The sequence below is a fragment of the Mustela putorius genome, unplaced genomic scaffold (genome assembly GCF_011764305.1).
Source record: "Mustela putorius furo isolate JIRA1106 unplaced genomic scaffold, ASM1176430v1.1 tig00004007_pilon_pilon_pilon, whole genome shotgun sequence".
Taxonomy (NCBI): domain Eukaryota; kingdom Metazoa; phylum Chordata; class Mammalia; order Carnivora; family Mustelidae; genus Mustela; species Mustela putorius.
Genome location: NW_025422145.1, coordinates 868,722 through 882,354, shown reverse-complemented (window position 1 = coordinate 882,354; position 13,633 = coordinate 868,722). Strand labels below are relative to the sequence as shown.

The window sequence follows — 13,633 nt, the reverse complement described above, 5'->3', positions numbered from 1 at the left end:
TTTTTTTTTAAACCTGTGTTTGCCTTGCTTCAGTTGTTGGCGCGGAAGCATCAAAGTGCAATTAAGAAAAAAAAAGTTACAAACCCTGAAGCACGGATATCTTCAGGAAAAATTTTTTCTGGTACAAAAGGCTGGAAGTAATCTCTCGTCCCCAGTTACGAGCGGAAAGCTCACGGAAATAGCTTGTTACAGACCTTTATGTCTGCGTGCCCCCTTCTCCCCCACCCCGGGGAAGGTGTGCTGCATGGGCTCCCACTACAGTTACGACAGCCGTGTTGAAATGCTTACTGCAACGTTCGGATTATTGTTTCTTTCCAAGGCAGATCCTTAAATAAAAAGTATTTTTGAACATCCACATAGCAGAAGAAAATAGCCCAGTTAGAAACAGCTGTTAGCAAAGAACAGCCGTCGTGAGCCACGGACTGGAAATGGAAGGCAGACCCGGCACGGGGTGGGGGTGGGGAGGGGGTGGATTTGGGGGGGTCTCGATCACTCTAGCCTGGGGCCTTCAGACTTCAGGGCATGGTGCGTCCTCTCTCTCGGGGATATCCAAGCAGCAGTTCCTGTAGATGTTAACAGCTGTACCCAGTCTCTCTCGCCCCGCCACTGTCCTTGTCACTTGGAAGTGTTGCTGCTGTATCGTGGGATTCGGAGGTGTGATTTCCCACCCATCTCGGTTCCAGCGTTTCTCATACTCCGCGCCGGATTGAGAATGGTTGCTCATGCGGGGGGCTTCCCCGCAGCGGGCCGGCTCCGTCGGGTCCGAGAGGGGCGGCGTGAATGTTCCGGGTGCGGAGTTGATGCCCAGGAGCCAGACTGCAGAGCTCGAGCCCTGGTTCCTCAGTGGACCAGCGGTGTGACACGGGGCCGGCTAACCTCTCCGTGGCTCACCTGCCCTCTGTGAAATCAGGGGCTGGTCCTCATAGTGTCTTTCTGGAACGCTAAAAAGCTACCATAGTGACTGAAAGTTCGCGATCGTTATTCGTCTCTGTCGCCACGTAAGCGCCAGGCGTGGAGAGAGTGCACCCGTTGTAATGTGTTCTGTGCCACTCGGGCAGCCCTGGCTGCGAGCTGGCAGCTCCGACCCATGAAAGTACCGGTCCTCCCGGGGGGTTATAGGCCGGGACGAAAGGGAGAGAGACAGAAACAAATCAGGCCGTTCCCCGAAGCCATAAAGAAGTCCCTTCAAAACTGCTCTTGGAAATGCAACCATGATTTGTGACGGAGCCTGGGCGAGGGCTCTCGCGGAGGAACGGGTCAGGCCAGGCCTCGCAGGTGGATTTCAGTCCGAAGGAACAGCAGAGCCAGGAGTCCGGACCTTGGCGCACGAGCTGCTGTAGCGTCCCCTGCACTTCTGTCGGGATCCGTGTGTGAGACCGGCCCCTGGGGACCGCGTCCCCTGGGCTGGCTTCCTTCCGCTCTCTGACCCGTTCAGCCAGTGAGTGGCAGGGACCGACTGCTGACTGGAAGGCGGGAGTGGAACAAGTTTGGGGTGTTTATCCCCTCACGCTCACTGGGCCACGGTTTGGCAGTGGCTTGGCCGGACTGGGAGGGTGTCCCACTGGTCCCAGGAGCCACAATGTGTGGCTCCCAGGTCAGCGTGGCGATGGTGGCAGGGCCTGGGCCCTCACCCCTGGCCGTTCAGGTCTGGAGGGTGTGTTCAGGAGGAGAAACCCAGAATCGCAGGTAGCCTGTCGGAAGGGAAGCCAGCTCCAGCTCTGTGGCCTCCGCGACCCTCTTCCGGTTCATTTCAGCATCTGAGAAACACCATTCTCTCAGCTCCGAGTGTCTCTTGGGTTTTTCCTCTCCCAAGAGAGCGTCCGTGATTTAGCTGTTAATGTCACTGACGCCCTAAAGAGCAATGCTATATTTAAAGCTGGTGCCTTTGGTGGTGACAGGGATCATTTGGGGGGTGGGGAACTTCACTCAAAGTAGGTGGCTTCCACTGTTCCCACTGCTGCGAGACCCGCAATCTTGCTTTTTGTAGTCGGAGGAGCAGGCCTTTGTGCTGCTGCACACATGGGAGAACGAGACTGTAATTTTGGAAACAGGCCATCAAGCTGACAGGTGACTCTGCTTCTTCCTCCCTTGCACCCGGGGAGGCTCTCAAGCCTCGTCTCCGCAGACCGCGCTGATCGGTGGCGTTCCCAACAGTCTGTCCGTTTTCTCGGTGTTCGCGAGCCAGGCCCGCGAGCGGCTCGCCTCGGCGAAGTGGCTGCCACTGTAATTCCTCCACAGCTGCGGACGGCAGGGGCCTGGGCTTTGGTCTTCACGGTTTTTGGGGTTTTCTCCCCTCCTGATTCATTTCTAGGAGTATTAATCCTTTTTTTTTTTTTTTTTTTTTTGGCTTCCACTAGGATCATCCCGAACATGGGGTCCTGTTTCTTGTTCGAGAGCTTCTCAACGTGATCCAGGACTACACTTGGGAGGAGAGCAGTGACGATAAAATCCGCATCTACACCTGCGTCCTGCACCTCCTCTCCGCCATGAGCCAGGAGACCTACCTCTACCACATCGACAAAGGTAGTGGGGTGCCCCCCTGCCAGACTGCCCTGAGCTTGACGTTCAGGAAGGTCCAGTGAAGTTTGTTTTGTTTTGTTTTCTTTTACTTAATCACCTAGTTTTTTTTTTAACCCACCAGGAACTTCTAGTCTGGGGCCTTCCTACATGTGCCAAAATAAGAACTCCCTGAGCAGATTCCTGAGCCCCATCCTACTCCTTCTCAATTAGGATCCCCAGCAAGAGGCCTGAGAATTTTATGTAGAAGAAACATCCAGAATCATTTCGACAGCCAGTGAAGTTCAGAGAAGCACTCTTTTGGATCTGTGCTCTCTCTGGTCCACTATAAATAACCTTGAAACGTGGTTAAATATACACATGCCTGAGCTTCCTCGCTGGCCTGGCCCTGACCTCAGCCTCAGGTGGGACTTCACTCAGTTCCCCGAGTGATGCTGAGACTCCGTGAACCCCTAGTTCAGATGCTCAGAAGGAAGGAGGTGGCCTTGCTCCCCCACGTGCTAGCAGCCATTTTTAAGTTGCTGTTAGGAGTTTGAAGCGGCCTTCTCATATCCTGGACACACAGGACAGTCCCAGTTCCAGACCTCTGCCTGCGGAGCCCAAGCATCTACCTGCCTATCAGACCCTCAGTTCCAGTGGTTTCCCAGAAAAATGGTCCTGTTGTTAAAAGTGCTTTGTCTAGTCATGACCTACTTGGGGGTTTAAGCAACTGTCTCTCTAGACTTGGAAATTTCAGGGAGCAAATTCGTGGGAGAGCCTTCCCCTACGACACTCAGAGGCTTCCTCTAGCTGGGACTGGGGGGTTAATAGTTAAGATGTAACTTAGGGAGGCTGGTTGACGTGGGGGATGACCGCTCCCACGACTTGAGCTCCTGCTGCCTGCCGGGGACCGCACCAGACTCCACAGAGCCTCCTTCTATACTCAGCATCGCAGGATGTAAGACAGGCATCTGTGCCCCTACTTTCCATTCCAATAAGGGGAGACTCAGAGAGACCCTGCTGAGTTTACTCAAGGTCCTGTGGCCAGTTAGTGAAGGAAGTAGAACTTGACAACCAGAACTGTGGGGCATGCCTCATGCTGCCTCCTCGATTAAAAAATAACAATGTTTAATTGAATTAGAGTATGTTACATACATACATGTATGTAATATGTTCTGAGACTTTTGTGTAGAACAAACATCCACAGTGCCATCACTGTGATAAGCCCAGTGACTTATCGCACGGCACACAGACCCCAGTAGTGCCCACCCTGATCGTGCCCCCTTCCGGTGAGCTCTCTCACGGTTCACCACTCTCCCGACTTCTAGCCTCGCACTTGGGTAAATGAAATGGTTGAGCATGCATTCTTTGGGGTCTGGCTTCTTCTCACTATTCTGTGAGCTTTTTCTGTGTCCCGTGTTGCTGAAGTTCTTCCTTTTGCATTGCTGTATCCTATTCCATCATGTGACTGTACCAGAATTCATGCATTCCCTGATGAACATTTGCATGTTTCCATCGGTTCTGGTTCTGGCCGTGAATATTCTTGGACATGTTACATTTCTGCTGGCTCTGTGCCTACAGGGGGAGTTGCTGTTCTTGGGACTTGCTTGTGTTCAGCTTTGGCAGATAGCGTCTCACAGTCTTCCGAAATAGTTGTACCAAAGGACACCCTCACCAGGCATGAGTGAGGGTCCCCTTGGTTCCCTCTGTGCAGTCAGTCTTTTTCATTTTGGCTCTTCTGATGAGTGTAATTTGCATTTCTTTGATGGCTAATGAGATTTAGCACTTTTTCCTTTATTTGTTGGCATTTTTATTTCCTCTTTTTTGCCACATGCACACTGAGGACTTGCAACTGTAGAGCGACTTTGGAGGACCAGGCACTGATGTGGCAGTGCGTCTGCAAACCTCAGGCTCAGTTAGGGGCAAGCAAGCCCTCTCCTGTCTCCTGCCTTCTCTTCCCTCGTCTTCTGGAGCAGATCCATTTAACTCTCTCACTCTCTCAACCGTACAGCCAGACTGGGGGCAGGAGTGCTAGCGAAGGGAGCATGGCTAGGTTTGATAGGAGCCTCTTAGATTTCTAGCTTTCAGAGAAGAAAACAGAGGCATGGGTGGGTTTTTTCCCCTTTTTTCTTGGCCCAGCTGTGTTTACTCCGCGTAATTGTGACCTGACAGTTGTCTTAGTAGGAGAGAGGCCCAGGAGGGCCCGAAAGAGCCTTTGCTGCTCCTCCCTTTCTTATTCTAGGCAGCCTCTTAATGTTGACACAGGTTAGAACTTCGAAGAACTAGGGTCACAACTTTTTTGCACTTACAAAGGATGCCTTTGCTGCTTTGTTTCTTGATCAATAAGATGGCATTGTGAAACCACCTAGAGCAAGAACCCCAGTGCTTCCCCCCGCAAGCCTGTAGGAGTATGGGCGTGTTTGATGGGGAAGGGGAGGATGCCTGTGTGCCGAATGTTGACTTCACATGCACACAGCGTCGATCTGGTTGGATCACGGGATGCCCCCGTGAACCCACTGTAGCCCCCTTGGCTGCTCCACACCACCTGCCAGGCCCTTGAGACACTGAGGGTCATGATCCCAGGGCCAGACAGATGCAGGGACTCTAGGCTATTCTTAGTGGCCACTTGCCAGGGATGTCATTTATCGCCCTCGTAAGAGCTGCACCTGGTCTCTTGGGGCCACTGTACGCACTGGTCTGACCACCTTCCGAGATTCAAATTCTCAAGGTTCCCCTGTCCGCCCTCCATCACCACCAAGTGTTAGCATGGAAAACTCATCTGCACCATCGCCCTTTTCCATTTCGTCTAGTGAATTTAACCTGTAGAGCTTAGCCTGATCTTGCTAATTCCTGAGTTCCATCCCAGGCCTAGATTTTAGGGTCCCCTACCCTTGTACCGCCCGCCCCCTTCTGACTCTCGGTACTTCCTGTTGTGACTGCCTCTTTGCCAGTGTACCTGTCCTCGTGGTCCGTGAGCTCTGTGAGGTGGGGACCGAATCAGCCTTGCCCCCCTACTGGGTCCTCAGCTCCTACTCTGGAAGCTGGTGCAGAGCAGGCCCTCATGCAGGAGGTGCAGTGTGCGTGTGCACAATTGTGCACGCACGTGTGCGTGAGGAAGTGAGCAGCCTGCCCTGAACACACCGCGGCCCCTCTGGGGAGGAAGCCCTGGGGTGTGTCGGCCACGGGTCGGTCTTAGCCCTTCCTTCCCTCTTCTCCAGTGCTGAGCTCATCAGAAACCGTAGACTCCAACCCGGAGGCAGCCTGAGAATTCAGGCCAGGACCTAGTCCGGCCGTCAGCGGTAGACGTGAGAAATGCCTTCACCGGCGCAGCTCTGCGCCCTGCAGACTCAGGTGGTGGTGAAAAGCCGAACCCCCTGCTTCACCAGAATCACAGTCTCTTACGTTCTTCTAAGAGAACAGCTGTCCTCCTCTGAATGTTGAGACACAGTTCCGTGCACGAGCGGTTCAGAATTGGGTTAGAGATCACCTTTGGACAGAGACACTGGGAGCAAGGAGACTGCTGGGGAGCGGTTCTTATCTGTAGGCAACGTATCTGCAGTCTGCTTGTAGCCGCTTCGCCAGAGAACACCGCGTGTCCGTGTGTCTGCACGTGTGTCGTGGAGCGCGCAGCTACGTGTTCAGTGTACTGCTTTCCCGGCCTTCTGGCAGCCTTCAAAATAAAAAGCAAGAATAGTTGTTCGTGAAATAGCAACTAGAAATGTACAGAAGGCATATCTGAAATTACTTTATCAATTAGTTAACTGCTTTGTGCTTCGACCTGTCCCATTCTCTGGAAGGTTCAGGGCTGATGACAGGATATCATGAAATTTAATTTTTTTAATAAAAAAAAAATTGGTTCTTAAGCAGCTGTAAAGTAGGGAATAGAGATGTGTACATGTGTCTGGGCTCTACTCTGGATACTTATGTCACTTTTTAAAAATTAATAGTATCTTGTAATTATTAATAGTATGTTATGGCAATAGTATTGTGTATATGTGGGAATTAATAACTATAGATCATATATTTTTATTCTCTTAAGTATTTAATATTGTAACAGAGCATTTATTTTTCTGATTTTGTTTTTTTAAAGACTTATTTGAGAGAGACCGTGCATGTGAGGGGAGGGGCAAAGGGAGAGAAATCCTCAAGCAGACTCCCTGCTGAGCACAGAGCCCAATGCAGGGCTCGATCTCACAACCCTCAGATCACAGTCTGAGCCAAAACCAAGAATCGGACACTTTACCGAGCCACCCGCCAGGCGTTCCTGTTGGATTATTTTCTTACAGTAAATAGCTTAGAATTCTTTCCCCAAGTCAAAGATATAGACTTTTTTGTACTAAGGCTTTTTTTTACATTTTTTAAGGATTTGTAACATACACATAGTAGTAAAATAAAGTTTGCCATTTTAACTATTTTTAAAAAGTTCATTCAGCTTCAAGTATATTCACAGTGTTGGGCAGACATCACAACTACCCATTTCCAAAGTTTTTTTCATCATCCCAACAACCTGTACCCAGTAGACAGTAACTTCCCATTCCCTCCCCCCCCTCCCCCAGCCTGCGGTGACTCCACTCTGCCTCCTACAAATCTTCCTCTTCTGGGCCCTGTAGAAAAGGAACCATGCAATATTTGACCTTTTGTGCCCGGCATATTTCACCTACATAAAGCTTTCAAGATTCATTCACGTTTTAACACTTAACAGAATTTCATTCCCTTTTTTTTTTTTTTTAAGAATTTTTATTTATTTATTTGAGAGAGAGCACGCACAAGCAGGCAGAGTAACAGGCAGATGGAAAGGGAGGAGCAGGCTCCCCACTGAGCAAGGAGCCAGCGGTGGGGCCCGATCCCAGGACCCTGGGAACACAACCCAAGCCAAAAGCAGCCAATTCCTTAACCAACGGAGCCATCCAGGCGCCCCACTGAATTCCTTTTTATGATTGCATGATATTCCTCTGTATGGCTAGACCGTATTTTGCTCACTGCTCTGGTCTGTTCCATCAGTTGACTCCAATGACAGCCTGTATGGGGGAGACTCCAAGTTTCTGGCCGAAAACAACAAGCTGTGTGAGACGGTGATGGCTCAGATCCTGGAGCATCTGAAAACCTTGGCCAAAGATGAGGTAGGTGCCCTTGGCCTGCCCCCTGCTGCCGCTCGCTCTGATCGCATGCGTTTCCAGGGGGTGTAGGACATGGGTCCATTCTGGACAGGAAACTGGTTCCTGTGCGCGTCGTGTTTCTGGCGGACTGATCACTGAGCGCTCCATCCAGGGCTTTCCCTGTACTGTGTGGTCACTCTCTGAAATGCTCTGTGCAGTTCTGTTGCTTGCCTCTCCCAGCAGAATGTAAGTTCCGTGGAGGGCTAGGATCTTGCAACATGAGTCTCAGGGACCTCCCTGTCTCTGGGGCCCCAGCATCCCCCCACCTTGAACAGAGGCTGGCATACAGCAGGGGCTTCGTCGGTACATGCTGAATATGTGGCCTGTGCTTTGCACACATCGGTGTTTTTTTCATGCCCACGACCTCTCTGAAGTGCAAGTATGGTGTCTATTCTTATTGGACAGAAAAGGAAACTGAGGCTCAGAGCGGCTTCTCCACAGCCCTGGGTTTCCTCTGGTTCCGCTTACCTTGTGAGAAGTGGCGTATGGTTCCTATCCCACCACAGTGGAGGTTGTTTCTCCAGCCTTCGTTATGGGAGTGTAGAGTTGAGGACTCTGCATTTATCATTTCACTTAATTCTCCTGACAGACCAGTGAGGTGGGAACAGCTGTCCCTTTACACTGTCCTAGAGTGGGAGCTGTGAGATATGGCTGAGGCAGTCTTCTAGAACCATGTTTCCCACGAATTACACAGATATGCCCGATGTTGCATCTTGTATGTTTTCAGAGCAATTTTTCCATACTCTCCATGTAGTTAGACAATAGGTCATTTTCATTTCCATGTAGTGCACTCTGCACACCGACCTGGTTCTCCTCCCCGCCTATGCCAACCGCCGCTTCCTTTTTTTGCAGCTGCAGCACAACATGTGGGTGACAGATGGATCCCAGAGGCCCGGTCTCAGGCTTGGCCAAGACAGTTAGTTGTTCAGACCTAGGCCCATCTCTGGCAGTGTGTTCAGGCTGAGTGCTGTTGTGGAGTCGGGGCCTGTGGGAAGGGGGTGGAGGTTGGCAGTGCCTTAGGAGTCAAAGCTGGTGCCTGACTTCTCTCTCTGCATTCTTTCTGTGGGTCACCTGATGCCTAAATTTGTTTCTGCCTCCGTGTGCTCCCCTGGGTCTTGGTCTTCACTACTCCAGACTGTCTGCTTGAAGCTCCGAGAATTTTGATTTTTTTTTTTTTATTCCCACTTGGCAAGAGACAACCTGATAGCTCAGTCCAGATTCACCCTGGCAGGCCCTGTTCTCTCCTGCTGTCCTGCTCCTCCATTCCCTTTCCCCAACCTGAGGCAGATTTTGGACTGCCTATTTCCCAGTAGCTTTCCAGCCTTCCCCTTCCCAAGGGTCTTCCCAGGTTTTTGCTCTTATATCCCCCTCCATCAAACCCTTTGAAGACAAAATAAGATCCCACTGGATTTTAAGTTTAATTCATACTCATTTCTGGGGCTATATGAGATGCCACCACTGTCCTTAGTCTTTCCCCAGCAGAAAACCCCAAGAATATTGTATAGCTGTGGGCATACAAATGTATGACGTACATGTGTGTTCTGGATTCCCATTATCCCTAGGATAGTCAAGCAGATGCTGGAGTGAGTTGTATTTTTTCTAGACTCCATCCTCCAGTGGCCCCTGCCAAGTTCAGGCCAGCCTTATGGTTAGCAATAGGTCCCATGTGCATCACAGCGCACTGTCTGAGGGGAGTGTGTGTTGGCGTGTCCCACCAGCCTAGGGACCTTTCTGGATGCAGGGCTGCAGGACTCTGGGGAAATTAACACATGAAGGGCATCTGGCTGTCAGGGGAAAGGGCAGAATCAGAACCCCAATTTCTCCGGGGAAACTGGTAATCAAACCAGTAACTATCAGAAGAGGCAATTCTCTACCAACTAAAGGGCCTTTTTCAAACATGAGCAAATTCTTAGGGCTAAAAACTATTCTTTTTTTGTCTCTGAGTATTGGTAGCTTTCAGGGGCGAGCTCTTTCTACCTCTCAGGTAGAAATGGGGTCCTTTACCTTCAGCTCCTCTGCCCTGAAAAGTTCTTCTTAGGCACCTTTTCCTGATTTTTAAAACCATGGTTCTGGCACCAGGTTTTTGCCCAGGGACCTCTTAGAGCAGTACTGTTTAACAGGTAACACCCAAGAAAAATTTGGCACATGGCTTGAAAATACATTTCTTCACCCTGACCTGATTTAGAAGGCTAGGTTTAATCAGAGGTGGCCACCTACAGCATAAAGGACCATGACCTAGAACAACCCTCAAACTCACAATAAAAATCAAGCTGAAAACTATATATAGTTGTTGTGTCCCACTACTGGGACACAGTCTCCCCTTACCCCGCTGCCATGCAGTTTCAGTTACCGGGGCCAACTACTGTCCAAAAGCAGATTCTACCCCCGACTCCTGACGTCTAATCAAGTCAAGAGCAGCCTAACAAGACGTCGCAGTGCCTGTGTCATTCCCTTATCTCATGGAGCAGTAATTGTAAGAATGAGTACAGTACAGTATTTTGAGAAACCACATTAACATAACTTTGATTACAGTATATAATTCCCTTTTGTTAATTTCTTACTGTCCCTAATCTATAAACTGTCAGAGGTATGTATATAGGAAAAAACAGTATCAGCAAAGGTTCAGAACTGGCTGTGGTTTCTGGTGTTTACTGGGGGTCTTGGAACGTATTTTTGCAGTTGTGGGGGTGGGGACAGTGCTGGGTTTGTATTTAACAATTATGTCTCTTTCTCTTGGAGGAGGGGGTATTGATTGTAATAATGACTCTGAAACAGGATTCTGAAAAAAAAACCAGCGAAGTTGGAATTCTTCCAAAGAACATTTCAACTCCCATAAATACCAGGGACATTCAGTGAAAATGTCCTTCCATATATGCACATTTATTAGAAAAATATGGGTGGACCGAGCTAAAACGGAACAACCATCCTTCATTTTAACAGTGCGGTGTGGAAGTCCGCATAGGCAAGCAGGTCGCGGCAGGGGCCCTGCACACAGGATCATCAAGTCTGGGAACTGGGAAGCAGGGGTCAGATTTCTCTACCAGGTGGAGAGCAAAGTTTCGTGCTGTTGAAAACCCCCGAGTGCTGATGCCCATCTGGAGTAGGTCATTTCTTAGTGCTGGATGGAAGCAACCCTGCTTCCAAAATTTTCTCCAAATCTCTAAGAAGGGGCTTGCCAGTGTACTCAGAGCTTGATGAAGTTGTTTGTTTAGGTGGGGTGAAGCTGGGAATTATGCCAGACCCAGGGAGCTTCCTGGAAATGACAGTTCTCATAGGAAAAGAATGAAAGCTTATTTTTATTTAAAACCTCTGAGGAAGAGGAGGAGGGGGCTCAAGGCCCTGATTCCGTTTTCATAATGTGTTCATGGTTTGGGGGTCTTGGCATGTCAGTTTGCAGGACTTCTTTCCCTCAGGTCGGTCTCTCATGGCTTCACTTTTAATGGGCTGTGCATTTGAAACACATGTGGATGGGGGTTTTGGGGGTAAAATGCTGAGAAGATACAGAATAGAGAAATAGCTAGTTGTTAGATACTATCTCCCTTGTCTTTTAAAAAAAAAAATCTCTCCTACTTCAATGAAATGTAGTTAAAGGACCTCTCTCAGGGGGAAACTCTTTTAGTTGTATTTGAAATAGAATTTGTTTTAGTTTTGTCCTGTAGATAGAAGCAGAACGTACCCTCCTGTTGTCCTAGCCATCAGATGGGGGCCGGCTTAAAAGGCAGGCAGCAGCCTGGACTGGAGCCCACAGAATGCTGGTCTCGGCCCAGGTTCCTGGTTGGGTAGAATTGCATTGTCTGATCAAAGGACCCTAAGCAGGCATTCGGCAGCCACTTTAGTTTGTCTGTGCCTAGAACATGCTGCTTTTCTCCTGTGGCCCGCAGGCTTGGCCAGTGCACAGCATGACCTCACTCCTTAATGGTCATTTTCAGTCAGTTCTGCTACTTCTGGGACTGTCACCAGGTCCACACCGTGGCCAAGGCTCACCTGGTCCTCCAGTGGAGGTCTCTTAATGCCACTCAGCCCCATGCCCAACTGTCCTTAAAGCTGCGCCTCAACAGGATTTTTTCCTCCACAAAGAGATTTTAAATTCTCACTTGGCTGAGGATGGCAGCAGGGATTAAGTTGGTTCAGCAGTTAGCAGGGTCTGGCTCCCGTGACGGTTGTGGAATGATGGATGGACAGACTGATAGTTAGAAGGTTGGTTTTGTCTACCTTGAGTAGTTGAAAAAGCAACGCTTAGTCTCTTCAGAATGTGGATTCCTAATGTGATGCTAACACCGGGTCTATGGGAATATTTATGAAGCTGGAGTGGGACATGGGAGGGTGTGGGCACAGGCTTTGGAGCAGGACGACTGGAGTTCAAATGCCTGCTTTGTACTTACTGTGCTTTCTACTTACTAGCTGTGGTCCGTGAGCAAGTCCCCCAAAGCCTTCCGAGCTTTGAGTGTATCTGCAAAATGGGGATTCCTCTTGCAGCCTTGAGGGAAAAAAAAAAAAGCCACAAACTCAACAGCTTAAAACATTGATTTATTATAGCAGTTTGGGGGGTTGGCACTGGCAAAGTTTCACAAGGTCAAAATCAAGGCATTGACTGGCTTCTTTGGGGTGTTGGCAAATTTGAGTTGTATGCAGTTGTAGCACTAAGGTCCCGTTTCCCTGCTGTTGGCTAGAGGTTGTTCTCAGCTTCGAGAAGTTGGCTGCGGTTCCTGGCTTTTGGCCCCCTTCCTCCATTTGAAAGCCACCAATGGTGGTTCATATCCTCATGCTTCAAATCTCTCTGATCTCACCCTTTCTGCCTCCTCTTCTGCTATGGGTCTTTCAGAAATTTCTCTGCCTTTTAGGGCTCACAGGATTAGACTGGGCCCACCCAGATAGTCCAGGGTTCTCTAAGGTCCGTAACGGATTCCATCCGCGCAGTCCCCTCACCTCAGCACCCTGTGTAATGCTTGAATAAGGAGATCCTTATTCAAGGGATCCTTGGGAGACAGTGGCTACATGCGCATAGCTGGTAAGAGATGTGCTTCCTACAAAGATCTGCTATGTAGATTAAATTAGATGAGCTGTGTAAAGCACAGAGCAGAATACCTGGCCCACTTTAAGGGCTCCTTTCTCAACTGCTTTGCTGGACTCACCGATGTTCTGCGTTGTGAGCCAAGGGCATCTAGCAGGCGCGCAGGTCAGCAGCTGTCCAGGGCCCTCATGGACATGCGACAGAATCTGGCTTGCTGGTTAGGCCCACATGTTCACTTGGCCTTCCCACGTGCCTGCTTACTTCTCAGACCTTGCTTCCTTTCTCCAAGGCCTCTTGCTGAATTCAGGTTTGGTCTTTTTTGGTTAGGCTTTCCTTGTTTGGGTACCTCTAATTAGAGGCAAGATTTCATTATTATAGAATAGTTCTTATGAAAGCTGGGCCTGGGCCATTTATGGGGAGCAGTCATGGGTCTTTATTTCTGCCCTGGATGGTGACCATAACTTTGGGTAGCTCGAGGATACATCCGAAGGACATTTGATTGTAGCCTTTCAGTTCTCGTTTGTACTTGAAAGAAGGCCTATCACTTGCTTCTGCTTCCATTTCATAAGTAATACCCATGTAGGAGGCACAGAATGAAGGGCCTTTAATGCTTCATCTCATTCCTCACCTACCCTCGGAGCTGGCATTGCCTTACTGTCCTACAGATGAAGGTGGGGCTTGGGAGGTTCAACAGCTTGCCCTCCAGATGATCCACGGTAGAGCCACCATCAACGCTGCGCCCAGCCTGAGCCCCACTGCCGGAGGGTAATCTCTCTTTTCTATTTCAGGCTCTGAAGCGCCAAAGCTCGCTGGGGCTTTCCTTCTTTAACAGCATCTTGGCCCACGGGGACCTGCGCAACAACAGACTCAACCAGCTCTCTGTCAACCTGTGGCACCTGGCCCAGAGGCACGGGTGTGCGGATACCAGGACCATGGTGAGGCACTGGGAGGGCATGGGGGTCCTGGTGAA

At 49.8% G+C, this 13,633-nt stretch overlaps 2 protein-coding genes across 3 annotated transcripts in view; one reads left to right on the top strand and one right to left on the bottom strand.

The window, feature by feature from the left end:
- VPS35L (VPS35 endosomal protein sorting factor like) overlaps positions 1–13,633 on the top strand; it is a 115,677-nt gene that overhangs the window by 100,983 nt on the left and 1,061 nt on the right. The window contains exons 28-30 of one of the 2 annotated variants that reach the window (XM_004750283.3): positions 2,358–2,523; positions 7,498–7,616; positions 13,452–13,598. In XM_004750283.3, coding sequence (XP_004750340.2) covers positions 2,358–2,523; positions 7,498–7,616; positions 13,452–13,598 — 432 coding nt within the window. Of the gene's footprint in view, positions 1–2,357; positions 2,524–2,641; positions 2,778–7,497; positions 7,617–13,451; positions 13,599–13,633 lie in introns of those variants that run through there. The other variant, XM_045072052.1, reaches the window with a different exon arrangement.
- KNOP1 (lysine rich nucleolar protein 1) overlaps positions 2,919–13,633 on the bottom strand; it is a 51,540-nt gene continuing 40,825 nt past the window's right edge. The window contains exon 4 of the mRNA XM_045072057.1: positions 2,919–6,166. Within this exon, the coding sequence (XP_044927992.1) occupies positions 5,885–6,166 (282 nt within the window). The 3' untranslated portion in view covers positions 2,919–5,884. The remainder of the gene's footprint in view (positions 6,167–13,633) is intronic.